The sequence below is a fragment of the Chaetodon trifascialis genome, chromosome 11 (genome assembly GCF_039877785.1).
Source record: "Chaetodon trifascialis isolate fChaTrf1 chromosome 11, fChaTrf1.hap1, whole genome shotgun sequence".
Classification (NCBI taxonomy): domain Eukaryota; kingdom Metazoa; phylum Chordata; class Actinopteri; order Chaetodontiformes; family Chaetodontidae; genus Chaetodon; species Chaetodon trifascialis.
The window spans coordinates 19,639,195-19,652,074 of NC_092066.1; the positions used below are offsets into that span (position 1 = coordinate 19,639,195).

Below are 12,880 nucleotides of genomic sequence, written 5' to 3' on the forward strand. Positions count from 1 at the left end.
AGTCGTACGCGCTGCATTGTGGGACTTAGAGTTTTCGCAGAATGCAGGTACAACGCCATAAAATTTAAAAATACTCTTATAAATCGTATAAAATAGTAATTACCTTTGCCTAGTACTGCTGCTGCTGTTGCATTTTGATTAAAAAAAACCCCTTAACATATGCAGTAATGACACAGGAAATGACTGTAACTAAGGACGCCTAGTGGTTACGCGCATGCGTGTTCAGATGTTGGACGCCAAATATCCTTTATGTTGAGTTGAAATGTTTGTCCAATTAGCCTGTCAGTATGCGGACGCTGTTGTTTGTGAATTTATAGTGCATTAAAAATATTCTTTCTTGGCAGCTTAAGTAGTTGATATGCTATGAAGCTAACACGGAAACTGGTTCTCGCGAAGGCTAAGGCCTCCGACTTGGAAAGCGTGAAGAAATTGAACTGCTGGTAAGCTTAAGTATTAAAAATTTAGCATCAATTAATTCCGTTGGCTTTTGGTTTTCATGCTGATGCTCGAGGCTGACAGACGCAACTTGTTTTGTATGTGTCGTACTTCTGGTAACGTTACGTTACATTTGTTTTTGCAGGGGATGCAACCTGACTGATGTAAGTGACGTTGTTCAAACATCTAAAGTACATCACATTTGTCTCAACATTTTATTCACCATTAATGCTCGAATTGACGTTGTTACTCTCGTTTTTTATTGTTTTAATTGAAGTTGTATACATGTATGCATGCAATAATATAACGTATCCCGATACCACGTCTTTTCAGATTTCTATCTTCTCTCAAATGGCCAACATTGAGGTGCTGACTCTAAGGTTGGTCTGTTTAACTTTTTGTTGTCTCTGACACATCCACACACAGAGACACGTGACTGTTCACCCTGACATGATACTGCTGCATTTGCACTGAATCTTTTAGGATGTTTGACGAATCCTGGCTGGGCTGTTTTTCTTTTTCTCTCTCCATAGTGTCAACAGCATCTCGTCTCTGTCTCCCCTGGCTGGTTGTCTGTCTCTGTGTGAGCTCTACCTGAGGAGGAACATGATTGCCTCACTCTCTGAGCTCTCTCATCTGCGGCCATTGACGCGTCTCAGAGTGCTGTGGCTGGCTGAGAACCCCTGTTGTGGAACTGACTCCAGCCAGTATCGCCTCACTGTGCTGCGCTGCCTGCCTCGCCTGCAGAGGCTCGACAACCAAGGTGGGCGTGCAATGTTGCTGTGACTGTGCTTGAAGCAACTTCCACCCACAAATGGAACAAAAGCATTCAAACGATGGCATTGAGCTGAAGCAGAACTGTGCAAAGCGTTGGTGTGAACTGAAAGAAGAGGATGAGAGTAACTGAAACATTTCTGTGATGATTCTAATGAAGTGTATGTGTATGGTGTGTGTTTGCAGTAGTGACAGAGGATGAGCTTGCATTTGCTCTCATGGAGGGTGAAGAGCTCACCACGCCCCCAGGTAGTCACCAAAACCAGCTTTCCACCAATGGACTTCCAGATGCAGAGACAGAGAATGACCCACTTAACTACAGCATGGAGGAGACCAAGTAAGCCTTGTGGATTGACATGCACTGGCAGAAAACAATCTGTAAAACTAATTAGAATATTAGAAACACCACATTTCTCTCATTTTTGTTTTTAGTAAAATCAGGGAAGAGTTAGGTATGAAGCCCCTCTCCAGAGACAAGTTCCCATCTCTTTCTTCTCCCTCAACCAGAGAAAACAAACCATCACTGAAAAAGGTACCCTCTCATTTCTGAACAATGCTCCCATAAATCTAAAAAATGCTGGAATATTCCGTGAACCTTTTCATATTCATTAGAATCTCAATAATTGATCACTTAAATTGTATTTTCAGACACACACTCTGGATGCAGTTCTGCTGCTGCTGAGGGATTTGGATGAAGAGGAGCTGCGAGTTGTACACACAGCGACTCAGAACAGACTCCGGACCTACACCCTGGAGTCAGAAATGCTGAACGAATCAGTGCAGACACAGAAAACTGCTGACGTCCAGCACTGAGACATTTCATAGCATGCACTCAGGGCCAAACCTCTCCCTCCCTCTGCTTTGGATGTTTAACCCCCATTTTTACTTGTCACCTTCTAGTTGCAACATGCATGATGTAATCTCACTGACCTGCCTCCCTTTTGTCACACAGTTTTCACATGTGGAGCATTGCTGAATCATTTCCTTGGCTTTATTTTTTTTTTTTTAATATAGATAAAGCAGCATGCCTACCTGCCTTGTAAGAACAAAAGAATGTATGTTTTGCTAAATCTAAATCTATTTCTGTAAGTAAAGAGATGAAATTGCAATACGTTAACTCCCAAGTGTTGATTTTAATTGCAGATGGTCACTGAAAATGTATGTATCAAAACACAAGATGTGAATGTCACGGTGCTACAATGGGGCATTTATGACAAGTCAGAACATTTCACCAATAATTAGATTTGAACCATTCATTTCAACCGTGCAGAGCCTGTAAGCTGGGCTCATGCCTTGTGCTGATCAGATCTAACTTGGCCAAAACCTTAAGCAAAACATCTGTTTGCTGGTTAAGTCAGTCAGCGAAGTGCAAGTGATGTAAGTCCAAAGCCTTCTCTTCTCAGTCAGCCTCCTCGTTCTCCAGAAAATCCATCAGTGTGCTCGCGTCCACAGCAACCATCAAGTACTCCACTCCATCTGCACCCTGGAGAATCATGGGAATAAATGTAAGTGAGTGACACTGGAGGCCGCACAGGGTGATGGCCCTGAATGAGAGCTGGGCATTCTAAAGCCAAACAGGACTCCACCTTGCGTGTCCGGATCAGTTTGTGGTCTCTGAACTCAGTCAGCTGAGTCCTCAGTGTGAGGTCAGAGTTCACCAAGAACGCCTCTCGACAGCGCTGGTAAAAATCTTGGAATGACAGTCCTGTGCACAGTGATAAGAAAACACTGCAATCATAATGCAAAATGGGATTCATGGGGAAAAATCTGTACTGCATTTTGAAGTTTTGAGCATGTGCGTACCTGTGTATGAAGGATTATCTTTGTTTTCCAGCTGAAATGTCACCAGCAGTTTGAAAATTCCCCTGCAGAAAGAAAAGACCCAGAGCCATGAAGAACTCAACAATTCATCAGCCAATTAACAGCTCTGGCAATAAGGTGTGTGTGTGTACCTTGCATTGGGTGTCAAGCTGCGTAGCACATGTGTAAGGGAGGACAGAGCGAGAGCACCAGTCTGCTGCACCAGGAGAGAGTTTTCATACGATGTCTCCTCGGCATAATGTTGGAACGTCACACACTCCCACCACAGCCAGTTAAACTGACTCTGCTGGAACTGGTCCCACACTGGGGAACACGCAATGAAGATTTAGCTATGAGGACACATTTCAATATAATTAACATGGTAGTACACACACTCACAAACACCCACCCAGTGGAGCGTTTATGTGGTCTAAAGAAGCCACCAAGTGCAGGTTGTGCAGGGATGCTAGCTGCCCCAGTGCACTCTGGGTCTTCTCTCCTCGCAGCATCAGTCCATCGATATTATGGATCAGCAGGTACACATGGAGGTCTGGGCCTGCAAGGACATGCTTCAATTGTAAAACACAGGAATTCAAACACAAGCTGAAGACAGAGACTACTGACAAACACACACTCACTGTCTTTAAGGGTCTGTGTGATGTACTGGATCTGGTCTGAGGGTGTGCGGAAACTTCCCTGGTGCTCTAGAACCTCACATGTCAGAGTATTTAAGATCTGCAATGAAAGCACAGCATGATAAGGCTCGAAAAAAGAAAGCAAAGAAAAACACACTGACAGAATATCACCGCCCACTCCTGCGCTCATTCTGTTTAATTTTTGATGTATTGGTTAGAGATTTTTTGTGTGTATACTGACTGATTTAAGAGTGATGGAAGGGAAAAATCCATTGACCACAAGGTGGATTTCTTGAGCCAAGTGAGACACACGGAAATCCTCCAGCAGAGCTTTCTTGCTGCCCAAGCCGTAGACCAGCACACTGAATCCCAACCTACACAAACACAGAGACTTTTTGTTCGGTAAAAAATTTAAAACGTGGCAAAAAAAGCATGGAATAAGGAAAAGTGCAAATCACACTCACCGTAACTGTAACATCCATTTGCTAAAGTGCTTTCGGTGTTTGCTGTGGAGCTGCTGGATCTCTTCCGAGTAGCAGGACGGCTTTCCTTCCAAAAGTTTGACCAACGTCTCCTGCAAACACGGAAGGATCTTAAATAACATGGGAACACAGCACATTCAATCCATTTACAACACTGGCTGTTCTATACTGACCCTGTCGAGTTTCGGGGTGTGTAATCGCTCCAGGGTGCGGTCTGACGTCAAGACCTTTGAGCTGCCGTGAGCCTCAAAATACTCCTCCACCATACTGGGCTGACTGGCGGCTTCAGAAGTGTTCTTGCTCTTCTTTGCGGGCGTCTTGTAGAGAGCTGCAGATAAACCTTTCCTTGGAGTCTTCAAGTTCTCCTTGTCTTCTTTCTTTACTTTCCGCTCCTCCTCCTCTATAGCTTCATCCTCCTCCTCCTCCTCAGAGTCAGAGGGTGACAGCTCACTGTCACTATCTGACCGGATGCTCGGAGCTGAAGGTATCAAACAGCGTTAGATCATTGTTTAAGTCTGCTGTAAGAATAAGAGAAAATACTTCCATGGTCACATGTTAAACTCACTCGTCATTCTCTTCCTGAGCCTGTGGGGTGTTGTGGAGACAAATTGAACCTTCTTCCTCTGTCATACAAAAAGCAGAGGTTACACTGAGAAGACAACATCTCTGACACTGCAGCAAAGCCAGCCAACCACAGCTTATAGACAAATGGCACAGAATTTTCTTCTAGTCTTACCCTCTGTGGTGTCCTGCATTCTTCTTTGTGGTCTAGACAGACAGAAATGAAGGATATTTGCATGTAAACGGACACTAAAACATCCTGCGTACAACACAAAACATGATGTGATGAACTCACTGCGGCCTGTTCGGGTGGGAGTGGAGGGTTCAACATTGGGGGTCATGCTGAAGGTCACGCTTCTCCCGGGAGTCCGAGCCAACTCACTTGCTATTTATAAAAATACCATAACAAAGTCTGTAATATTCTGAAAGCCAAGCTAATAATCATCTGGTAAATGCAGCTGTGTGTGTGTGTGTGTGTGTGTGTGTGTGTGTGTGTGTGTGTGTGTGTGTGTGTCAGAAAGGAGAGAACAGAGGCCCTCACCAGTCTGAGCCATGCTGTGTCCACGCTTGACTTTCTGAAAGGTGAAAATGGAGGCTCCAGCCACTCTGGCCATACCCTCTTCATCTTCTGTAAAACCAAGAATATTTACCTGTAGACCTGAGAGCATGATGAATGACTAAATCACTTTAGAAATGATTAGCAGTGCAACACAATGGCCTTGTGCTGAAGCAGGGTGTACCAGGAGGAATTGGATGTAGTGTTTTGATACCAGCACTGACCAATCATGAAAATATGTTAATATACTGTATCTAAAGTCAGTCTGGTGTCATTGATATGAATTGGGTGAGCTAAGTGTCCTGACAAGCATCTCTCAGCGAAACAACAACACAAACTGCAAAATGATCATAAAGTTAATCAACAGCTCTTGGAAATAGATACAAAAACACAACAAAGCAAAAAACAAACATAACCTTAATGAAGACAGGACAGCTGTTGTATTAGACTGTATTCATGTTGACTGGGTGTACCTAATTAACTGGCCACTGAGTATACACCAAAGGGCAGCTGGGTATTGCTTGGCATCATTTTGCAGAAAGACTGAATAAAAGTTCAGTAAAACACAATGACAGCAGAACAAAAACTGGCTATGTGCAAGAACTACTGCCCGCCTCACTCACCCTCTATGTTGTCTGTCCCAAGTGCTTGGACATAGTTCTGCTCATCAAGGACTCCATTTTCATCTCCATCACATTCTGCATCCTGCTTGGCTCGTCGTCCAGCTGGACTCTTAAACGTCACCATCTTCTGCACGGACCCACTGATGCTCTGCACACCTTATAGACAGACAGACAGACAGACAGACAGACAGACAGGCAGGCAGGCAGGCAGGCAGTTAGTGAGACAGTTCAGCTGACCACATGCTCATTAACACAACTATCTAGGGAAAAGTAAGGGGACTGATGTCCATACCCTCTTGTTTGTCCACGATGTGCTCCAGAGCATCGCCATCACCAATGAACTTCACTTCCAACACACTCATGGTTAAAGGGAGCGCGTGACAGTAAGTAAGCTTGTTAGCTAAAAGCTAACTACTACTACTACTACTACTACTAAGATTCTTCACTGTTAACATGCGATAGAAAGACGTTTCGTTTACTCAATAGACTGAGTAAGATGAGCTGACAGCGTGGCGTCGCGGAAACGTCTGAAAAGAAAAGTGCAACAGCAGCCAAACGTCTGTGAAGGACGCTCATCCACCGGAGAGAGTCGGAATTGGTCTGAGGAAAACGTAAATAAAACTTTCATGAACCTAAAAACAGGCTGTGTGGTGTGACAACTTCCCGCGCCATCCTGCTGAAGTTTTAAACCACGTGACATGTGAAAGGTCACATGGTGGCCAATCAGAATGTTAGCTTCGTTAAAACCACATTTCCCGTGATGCACGTCGCACAGTGGTTCGCACTCACGCTGCAAAGACTTCAGTGATTTCAGTTCTAACAATAATAGACAGTAGTTAATACTTTCAACATTAGCATTATAGTTTGTTAAAATTACAATATTATGACACCTATTTTTGGAAATGTGCAAGACAAACCCGAAAATGTATTATTGATAAAGACAAATGAAGGAATTGAGAATAACAGCCATTTTATTTGGTCAGAAAAAGGAGACCACCACCAGTGTTCAAGAGAACCTGTGGTAGAGACTGCACACTTAGTTCATGAAAATGTATCATGAGGGATCATTTATTGACCAGGAGCCAGCTTAAAAGCTGCAAGACACACTGAGCAAAGCATCCTTCTCAATAACAAAGATATGTCGGGCCATACTTGTTTTCAGTGTCATATGGACTGGTCATAATCCATGCTCTTCATAGTAAAATGCATAAACCACATACAACTCTGCATCATCATTCATGTTTAACCATCAAGCTGGCACATATAGATAATTGGCAAACTGTACCATCATACTCATTTGGCCTAACATATATGCATCCCCTGCATATGTCAGGGGATGCATATATGTTAGGCCATCCCAGTCAAAAAAGTCTGGACATGCCACTCAGGAAAAAGTCTACAAAAAGTAGCCTACTATTGTTATTTAGTACCCCTTGACTATTTATATATGAAATCTTAAGACTTATGAAATCAACCACAGGTGACCTGAGTTGTTCCAGTGCTGATCCAGTGCCACTTCTAGTGCTGATTTAAGTCTGCTAACAAGTCTTGAGCACGTAGTTGGACAGCTGTTCACCACCCGCGTGTTGGTGTCCACTTGCCCAGCAGACGGCCCTCAGAGTGCACATGGTACACAGGATGCATCACCGCAGTTGCACACGACTGTGAAAATCAACAGAGAAAGGGTCAAACAAGAGGAGAGTGCCACAGTATTAAGCATTAACAGTATTAAGCCTTATCAGACACTGAACAGTACTGACATGGTAGGGGATCAGTGTGAGCAGAGAGCCCAGGGGGTATTTGCTGTAGTCCAGTGGTCCTGAGATGGGCTCCACCCTACCGTGCTCCTGGGTCATAGACAACAACCTGGAGGGACATATGTCTCATCAGAATCTGAGTCACACTTAAGTTTGCTACTGACACTAGAGACAAGACTAGACGATCATTACTTGAGGTTCGGGTGTCCCTCAATCACAGCATATCCAGTGGGAAGTTTTCCAGCTCCGTCTAGACTGAGAGCAAAAACGGGTTTATAGGAAATGTGAAAACAACAGATCGCTGCCACAGCGAGTGTCATCAGTCAATTGAGAGGAAATAGAATTAAATAATACTTCAAGGATTTTGCTCCCAAACTCCTTCCATTAAGATAATGCAAGCATGCTAAGGATTGCCATCATTAAACATCATATCATTTTAAAATGGTAAGTGGATTAAGTCCATTCTGCAAATACAAAACAGGGTACAAAATGCTGATGAAGGTACCTGAGCCCAGCCCACCCACAGTCAATCAGGAGCTGGTTCCTGTGAGGACAGTGTCCGATGACTCTGGTCAAAACCCTCACAGCAACGTCCTCCAGACTGCACGAGCCAATCACAGACTGCTGCGCGTCTAAAATACAGCAACATTATCATCAATGCTGAATTTGTGAATGTGATTTAAATTAGAAAACAGAACAAATAGACTGGTCCACTAATGGACTCCATCTACATCCATACACACCATAGAAGGCGAAGTTTCCCGGATGCACCTCGCTGAGCTGCGCCATGTCTTTGACTGGGTGACTACAGGAAGGGGTGGAGCCAATGCTGGATTTACAGGTGATGCCGACAGCCTTCAGTCTGCCCGGAAACAAACCAGAGAAGTTTACAGAGACAGCATTTCATAAGAAATAAATCTAATAGCTTATTTTCTTGTGGGCTGAAGCCTGTTAGTATATCATAACCACCAATTAGTCATCCGACTTAAATCTGCATTATCTGACTTTCAGGATATCACATTAGCAACATATTGCCTTAAAAAGTTAATATGTGGAACGTGTTAGCAAACAGCCATGCAAGTGTTTGCCTCCGTAAACCAGTCAAGTTGTAGTTTATGTCCATGTTTATGTAGTGAAGACTTTGAGGGAACTATATTTTTTGCCGAAATGGAAGTTCTCCCTGTATTGACATGTAGGATTCTGGTGAGAAACATGCTGTTTTCACTTCAAGACTATTTTTCCAGAGAAGTTTAGAGGACTGATAGAGAGCTTCATCACATGGTGCAACAACAATCAACTGAAGCTCAATATCAACAAAACCAATGAGCTTGTGGTGGACTACAGTATTTCAGACATGGATGGTGCCACAGAAGAAGAAGCTGCATATTGTAAAACATGGATGCTTCACACACATCTTCAACCCTTCAACCCGGCAGCACAGAAGATCAATACAATCAGCACAGTTTTAAGGTGGACGCCCAAGATTAGTGTCTGACCAAATGTGAAATATGGTCACAATCTGCTCTTCTGTTCCTGAGGTATGGTGATGAATGATGGACAGAAAAGTGTTTTTTTTGCTGAACATTATGATAGTAAAGATGACCTTTGACCTTGTGGATATAAAATGTTATCACTTCATCATTTTATCCTGAGACATTTGGGTGATATTTCATCAGAATTAGTGTATGAATTCTTGCGTTATGGTCAAACATGTTGCTGGTCACAGTGAGCTTTGACCACAAAATTCTAATCAGTGCATCCTTACGTCCAAGTGGACATTTATGACAAATTTGAAGAAACACCTTCAAGGCATTCCTGAGATATCACATTCACAAGAATGTGATATCTGATGACAGATGTACAAAAGTACACAGCAGAGAAAATGCCGCATGTATTTTAAGCATTTTCTGTGGTGGGTTACATGTGGTGTGAAGGGCCTCTACTTTTTAGTTCTTATGTCATACTTTTCCATGAACTGCAGAGTGAAGTCAGTGGTTTCCTGCGCGACAGCCTGTATTTGTTCCACTCCTCTGCAGTTGTAGGTGTTCCCACAGTGAGCATACACTCCTGTCAGCTCCACACCCTCCGTCTCAGTGATGGCCTGAGCCAATCTGAGCGCCTCAGGCTCTGAATGCAGGACACCAGCTATGGCAAAGAGCAAACAGAGAATCAGCAAGTGCTTGACTTCCATAACTCAGACACTGACGATGAGCTGCGTCCTGGTCTCCCGGAGGGTTTACCTCTCCCGTTGCCACAGTCGAGCTTCAGCCACACGTGCCACAGCCGACCGTCTCTCAGTGGTCTCTGTCTGAGCTGCTCCAGAGCCTGAGGATGATCCAGTAACACCTGGAAGAGATCCAGCCTCTCTGACAGGGCTGCACAGCGCTCCACCTGTGAACACACACACACACACACACACACACACACACACACACACACACACACACACACACACACACCCATTTAAAATTGTGCAAAGTTATTAAGTAAAATGTTATTTCATACAGTTGTCTTTATTAAATCTTTTGTTTTTAAATACAAGTCTTTATAGTGTGAGTTGAAAGAACCTTATCAAAAGGAAGAGAGTATGCATAGAGGATGTCATCAAATCCATGGTCGGCATAGAAACAGGCCTCTGCCAGAGTGGAAACCACGATGCATCTCCGTGATCCACCCGTCATTATGTCAGCACACTCACTACACATGAACAGGAAGACACAGACCTTATCAGCATCCCTGATATGACCGGCCCAGATGAATGTATTGTGTGAGTGTGTGTGTGTGTGTGTGTGCTTGTATTCATACAGGGTTTTGTGGGTCTTCATGTGAGGCCGCAGCTGGACCCCCAGCTTCTGACAGCGCTCAATCATCCTCTGGGCATTTCTCTTCACTTTGTTCACATCCACCACCAGAGCAGGGGTGCACAGTGTGGAGAGAGTCGCTCCCTCCATAATGATAGCACTGGCACACACACACACACACACACACACACACACACACACACACAGACACACACACACACACGCATCAGATTCTTCTCATGCAATTATATTCTTGTGCATGACTGGCTTCAACTCGCTTTCTGGTCCAACAGTGACACTATTCTTGTGATAATAAACATACAAACACAAAAAACTCCCTCCACATGACATGGTGTGTGTCTTCCTCAAGCTCAGGCCTGTGAATACTGTACTGAAGTAAAATTTTGAGGTACTTGTATTTCTATTTTCTGCTACATTATACTTCCCCTCCACCACAGTTCAGAGGGAAACACTGTGCTTTTTTCTTCACTACATTTATATGACAACTTTAGTTACTCGTGACTTCACAAATGAAACATATTAAGTGCAAATAAAATATGATGCTTTGCACCTACCAAACTACCAAACAGCATATATGAGTATAGCTGAAGGGATTAGTAGATTAATCAATTGACAAAAAAATGACATGGCAACTATTTTAATAATTAAGTCATTTTATACAAACATTTCCAGTTCCAGCTTCTCAAATGTGAGGATCCCCCCCAATTACTTAAAAACTTATTTCTACTAATTTTGAGACAATCAGCCAATTAATGTAGAAAATAATCAGCAGATAAATTCATCATGAAAATAATCATTAGTTGCAGTCCTGTGCAAAATAGTTCAAGAGGAGCTCCAACTCATCCAACTAAAACCCTGCTTTTACATCATGAAAATGTACTGAAAGTATTTAAAGTAAAAACATTCAATGCAGAGAAATTACATTAAAAATTGCCTACTATACACAATTAAACAGCCATTTGACTCTTCTTACTTTGAATACTTAAAGTACATTTTTCTGCTTATACTGACATATTTTTACTCAATTTACTTTTACAGAGCACTTGTACTTCAGTGGAGTGTGTGAATAATTGTTCCACAGCTGGTGAAGCCAAAGATTATGCAACGCAGTAACCTTTGCACTGACAAAAACAGGCCTAAACATCAATGTTTGTTTACTTTCCACTCAATTCTTTTTGGCCTTAACGATATAAAGAAAGCAATTCGGTAACCAAACACACAGGCCACGGGGTACTTTACCAGGAATACAAAGTGGCTCACAAATAGAATTTTGTTCTAATTTATTAATTCTGTTTCACAATACAGCAGCGTCCCTTCAGTCAGAGGCCACGAAGAAGACGATTCGCCCCTCCTGACAATAGTCTTTATTAAACCAGCATCATATCTCAACGAATATCACGATAGACTGGGTGTGCAGCTGGCATTTATCTTTAGAGATGACTTACCGTTTGACAGAATTCCGACGATGATCTCTCACCGAGCATGTGGGCTATTATGATCACGTGACCACAGTGTCACCTGATGCGGTCTTCATTCATGAAAGCAGCGCTGGAACAAGTGTTCACATCTTTCTCTGATCAAAGCATCAGCACTTCATGGAAATGTGGATACCTGGCCACAGCCGCACACAGACTGATAATGTAGATACTGTGTCAATAAAAAATGTGCACAAATGAAATAAAAGTATGTATGTCTGCCTTTTGTAAATGCTTTGGCTGCTATGTTTCCATGAATTTTATGAGGTTCAGATATTTCTACATCACAACATGAAAATACTATTAGTCATGCGTTCAAACGAATCTCAATATTAATATTAATATTAGCATTAAAGTTATGTTAAAGTACCAAAAGCTGAAGCAATCATTATGCAGTATGGCCCATTTCACAATACCTGTACACTATTGGAGTATAATTAGTGACGAATTAATGTCAACATCATTTTAATGTTACATCTGGTAAAGGTGGGGGTAATTTCAACTCCTTTATATGCTGCTGGGTATCTTTAATCTATACTAACACATCATATTTTATGAGATGATGTTCAATAATTTATTATTGTTTGCATTCATAATCTGAATCTGACGGTTTTCTGTAAATTAATGAATAATTAAAGCTGTCACATAAATAAAGTGAAGTAAAAAGTATAATATTTGCTTCCAAAATCTAGTGTAGACTCTCAAAATTATGTAAAAGATATATTAGATAGATTAAAATAGATTAACCTGCAAACGCTTGCTGGTTTGTATTTCTCTGTACAGCAGAGGGAGCCGAATGCACAAATACCCTGATGACATGCAGCAAAGGGACAACTTCTTCTATGGATCTAAATAATCTAAGAACAAATTCCTTTTACCACATAGGGAGGTGATAAATATTAAATTCCAGATGTAATACTATATAGAATATAAGGTCTTAACTAAGATCCTTGGTTAGAG

At 42.4% G+C, this 12,880-nt stretch overlaps 3 protein-coding genes across 3 annotated transcripts; 1 reads left to right on the forward strand and 2 right to left on the reverse strand.

Annotated features, from left to right (window-relative positions):
• The first annotated feature begins 235 nt into the window (after positions 1–235).
• On the forward strand, positions 236–2,324 carry cfap410 (cilia and flagella associated protein 410). The gene is made up of 7 exons (XM_070974241.1): positions 236–440; positions 581–599; positions 769–815; positions 969–1,198; positions 1,396–1,546; positions 1,642–1,741; positions 1,858–2,324. The coding sequence occupies exons 1-7, from the start codon at positions 364–366 to the stop codon at positions 2,020–2,022; spliced, it is 789 nt and encodes a 262-aa protein (XP_070830342.1). The 5' UTR covers positions 236–363; the 3' UTR covers positions 2,023–2,324.
• Positions 2,320–6,557, reverse strand: orc2 (origin recognition complex, subunit 2). Its single transcript, XM_070974240.1, has 15 exons — positions 6,159–6,557; positions 5,867–6,022; positions 5,229–5,315; positions 4,983–5,072; positions 4,863–4,894; positions 4,692–4,749; positions 4,300–4,604; positions 4,109–4,218; positions 3,886–4,018; positions 3,648–3,744; positions 3,419–3,565; positions 3,162–3,333; positions 3,013–3,074; positions 2,796–2,914; positions 2,320–2,692 (listed from the first exon to the last, which is right to left on the reverse strand). Exons 1-15 carry the CDS (start codon positions 6,226–6,228, stop codon positions 2,609–2,611), a joined length of 1,722 nt encoding a protein of 573 aa, XP_070830341.1. The 5' UTR covers positions 6,229–6,557; the 3' UTR covers positions 2,320–2,608.
• Positions 6,558–6,820: 263 nt separating this feature from the next.
• Positions 6,821–11,941, reverse strand: LOC139339221 (D-serine dehydratase). Its single transcript, XM_070974728.1, has 11 exons — positions 11,891–11,941; positions 10,429–10,584; positions 10,191–10,320; positions 9,864–10,014; positions 9,588–9,768; positions 8,367–8,485; positions 8,129–8,255; positions 7,816–7,878; positions 7,627–7,732; positions 7,297–7,528; positions 6,821–7,168 (listed from the first exon to the last, which is right to left on the reverse strand). Exons 2-10 carry the CDS (start codon positions 10,572–10,574, stop codon positions 7,439–7,441), a joined length of 1,113 nt encoding a protein of 370 aa, XP_070830829.1. The 5' UTR covers positions 10,575–10,584; positions 11,891–11,941; the 3' UTR covers positions 6,821–7,168; positions 7,297–7,438.
• Between the last annotated feature and the right edge of the window lie 939 nt (positions 11,942–12,880).

Coding starts and splice junctions, on each gene's coding strand:
- orc2 (XM_070974240.1), bottom strand. CDS start 6,228: ATGAGTGTGTTGGAAGTGAAGTTCATTGGTGATGGCGATGCTCTGGAG. Junction 6,023..6,158: donor CATCGTGGACAAACAAGAGG/GTATGGACATCA, acceptor TCTGTCTATAAG/GTGTGCAGAGCATCAGTGGG. Junction 2,693..2,795: donor AACTGATCCGGACACGCAAG/GTGGAGTCCTGT, acceptor ATGATTCTCCAG/GGTGCAGATGGAGTGGAGTA.
- LOC139339221 (XM_070974728.1), bottom strand. CDS start 10,574: ATGGAGGGAGCGACTCTCTCCACACTGTGCACCCCTGCTCTGGTGGTG. Junction 8,256..8,366: donor GGGAAACTTCGCCTTCTATG/GTGTGTATGGAT, acceptor GCTGTATTTTAG/ACGCGCAGCAGTCTGTGATT. Junction 7,733..7,815: donor GAGGGACACCCGAACCTCAA/GTAATGATCGTC, acceptor ATGTCCCTCCAG/GTTGTTGTCTATGACCCAGG.
- cfap410 (XM_070974241.1), top strand. CDS start 364: ATGAAGCTAACACGGAAACTGGTTCTCGCGAAGGCTAAGGCCTCCGAC. Junction 1,547..1,641: donor TACAGCATGGAGGAGACCAA/GTAAGCCTTGTG, acceptor TTTTGTTTTTAG/TAAAATCAGGGAAGAGTTAG. Junction 1,742..1,857: donor ACAAACCATCACTGAAAAAG/GTACCCTCTCAT, acceptor TTGTATTTTCAG/ACACACACTCTGGATGCAGT.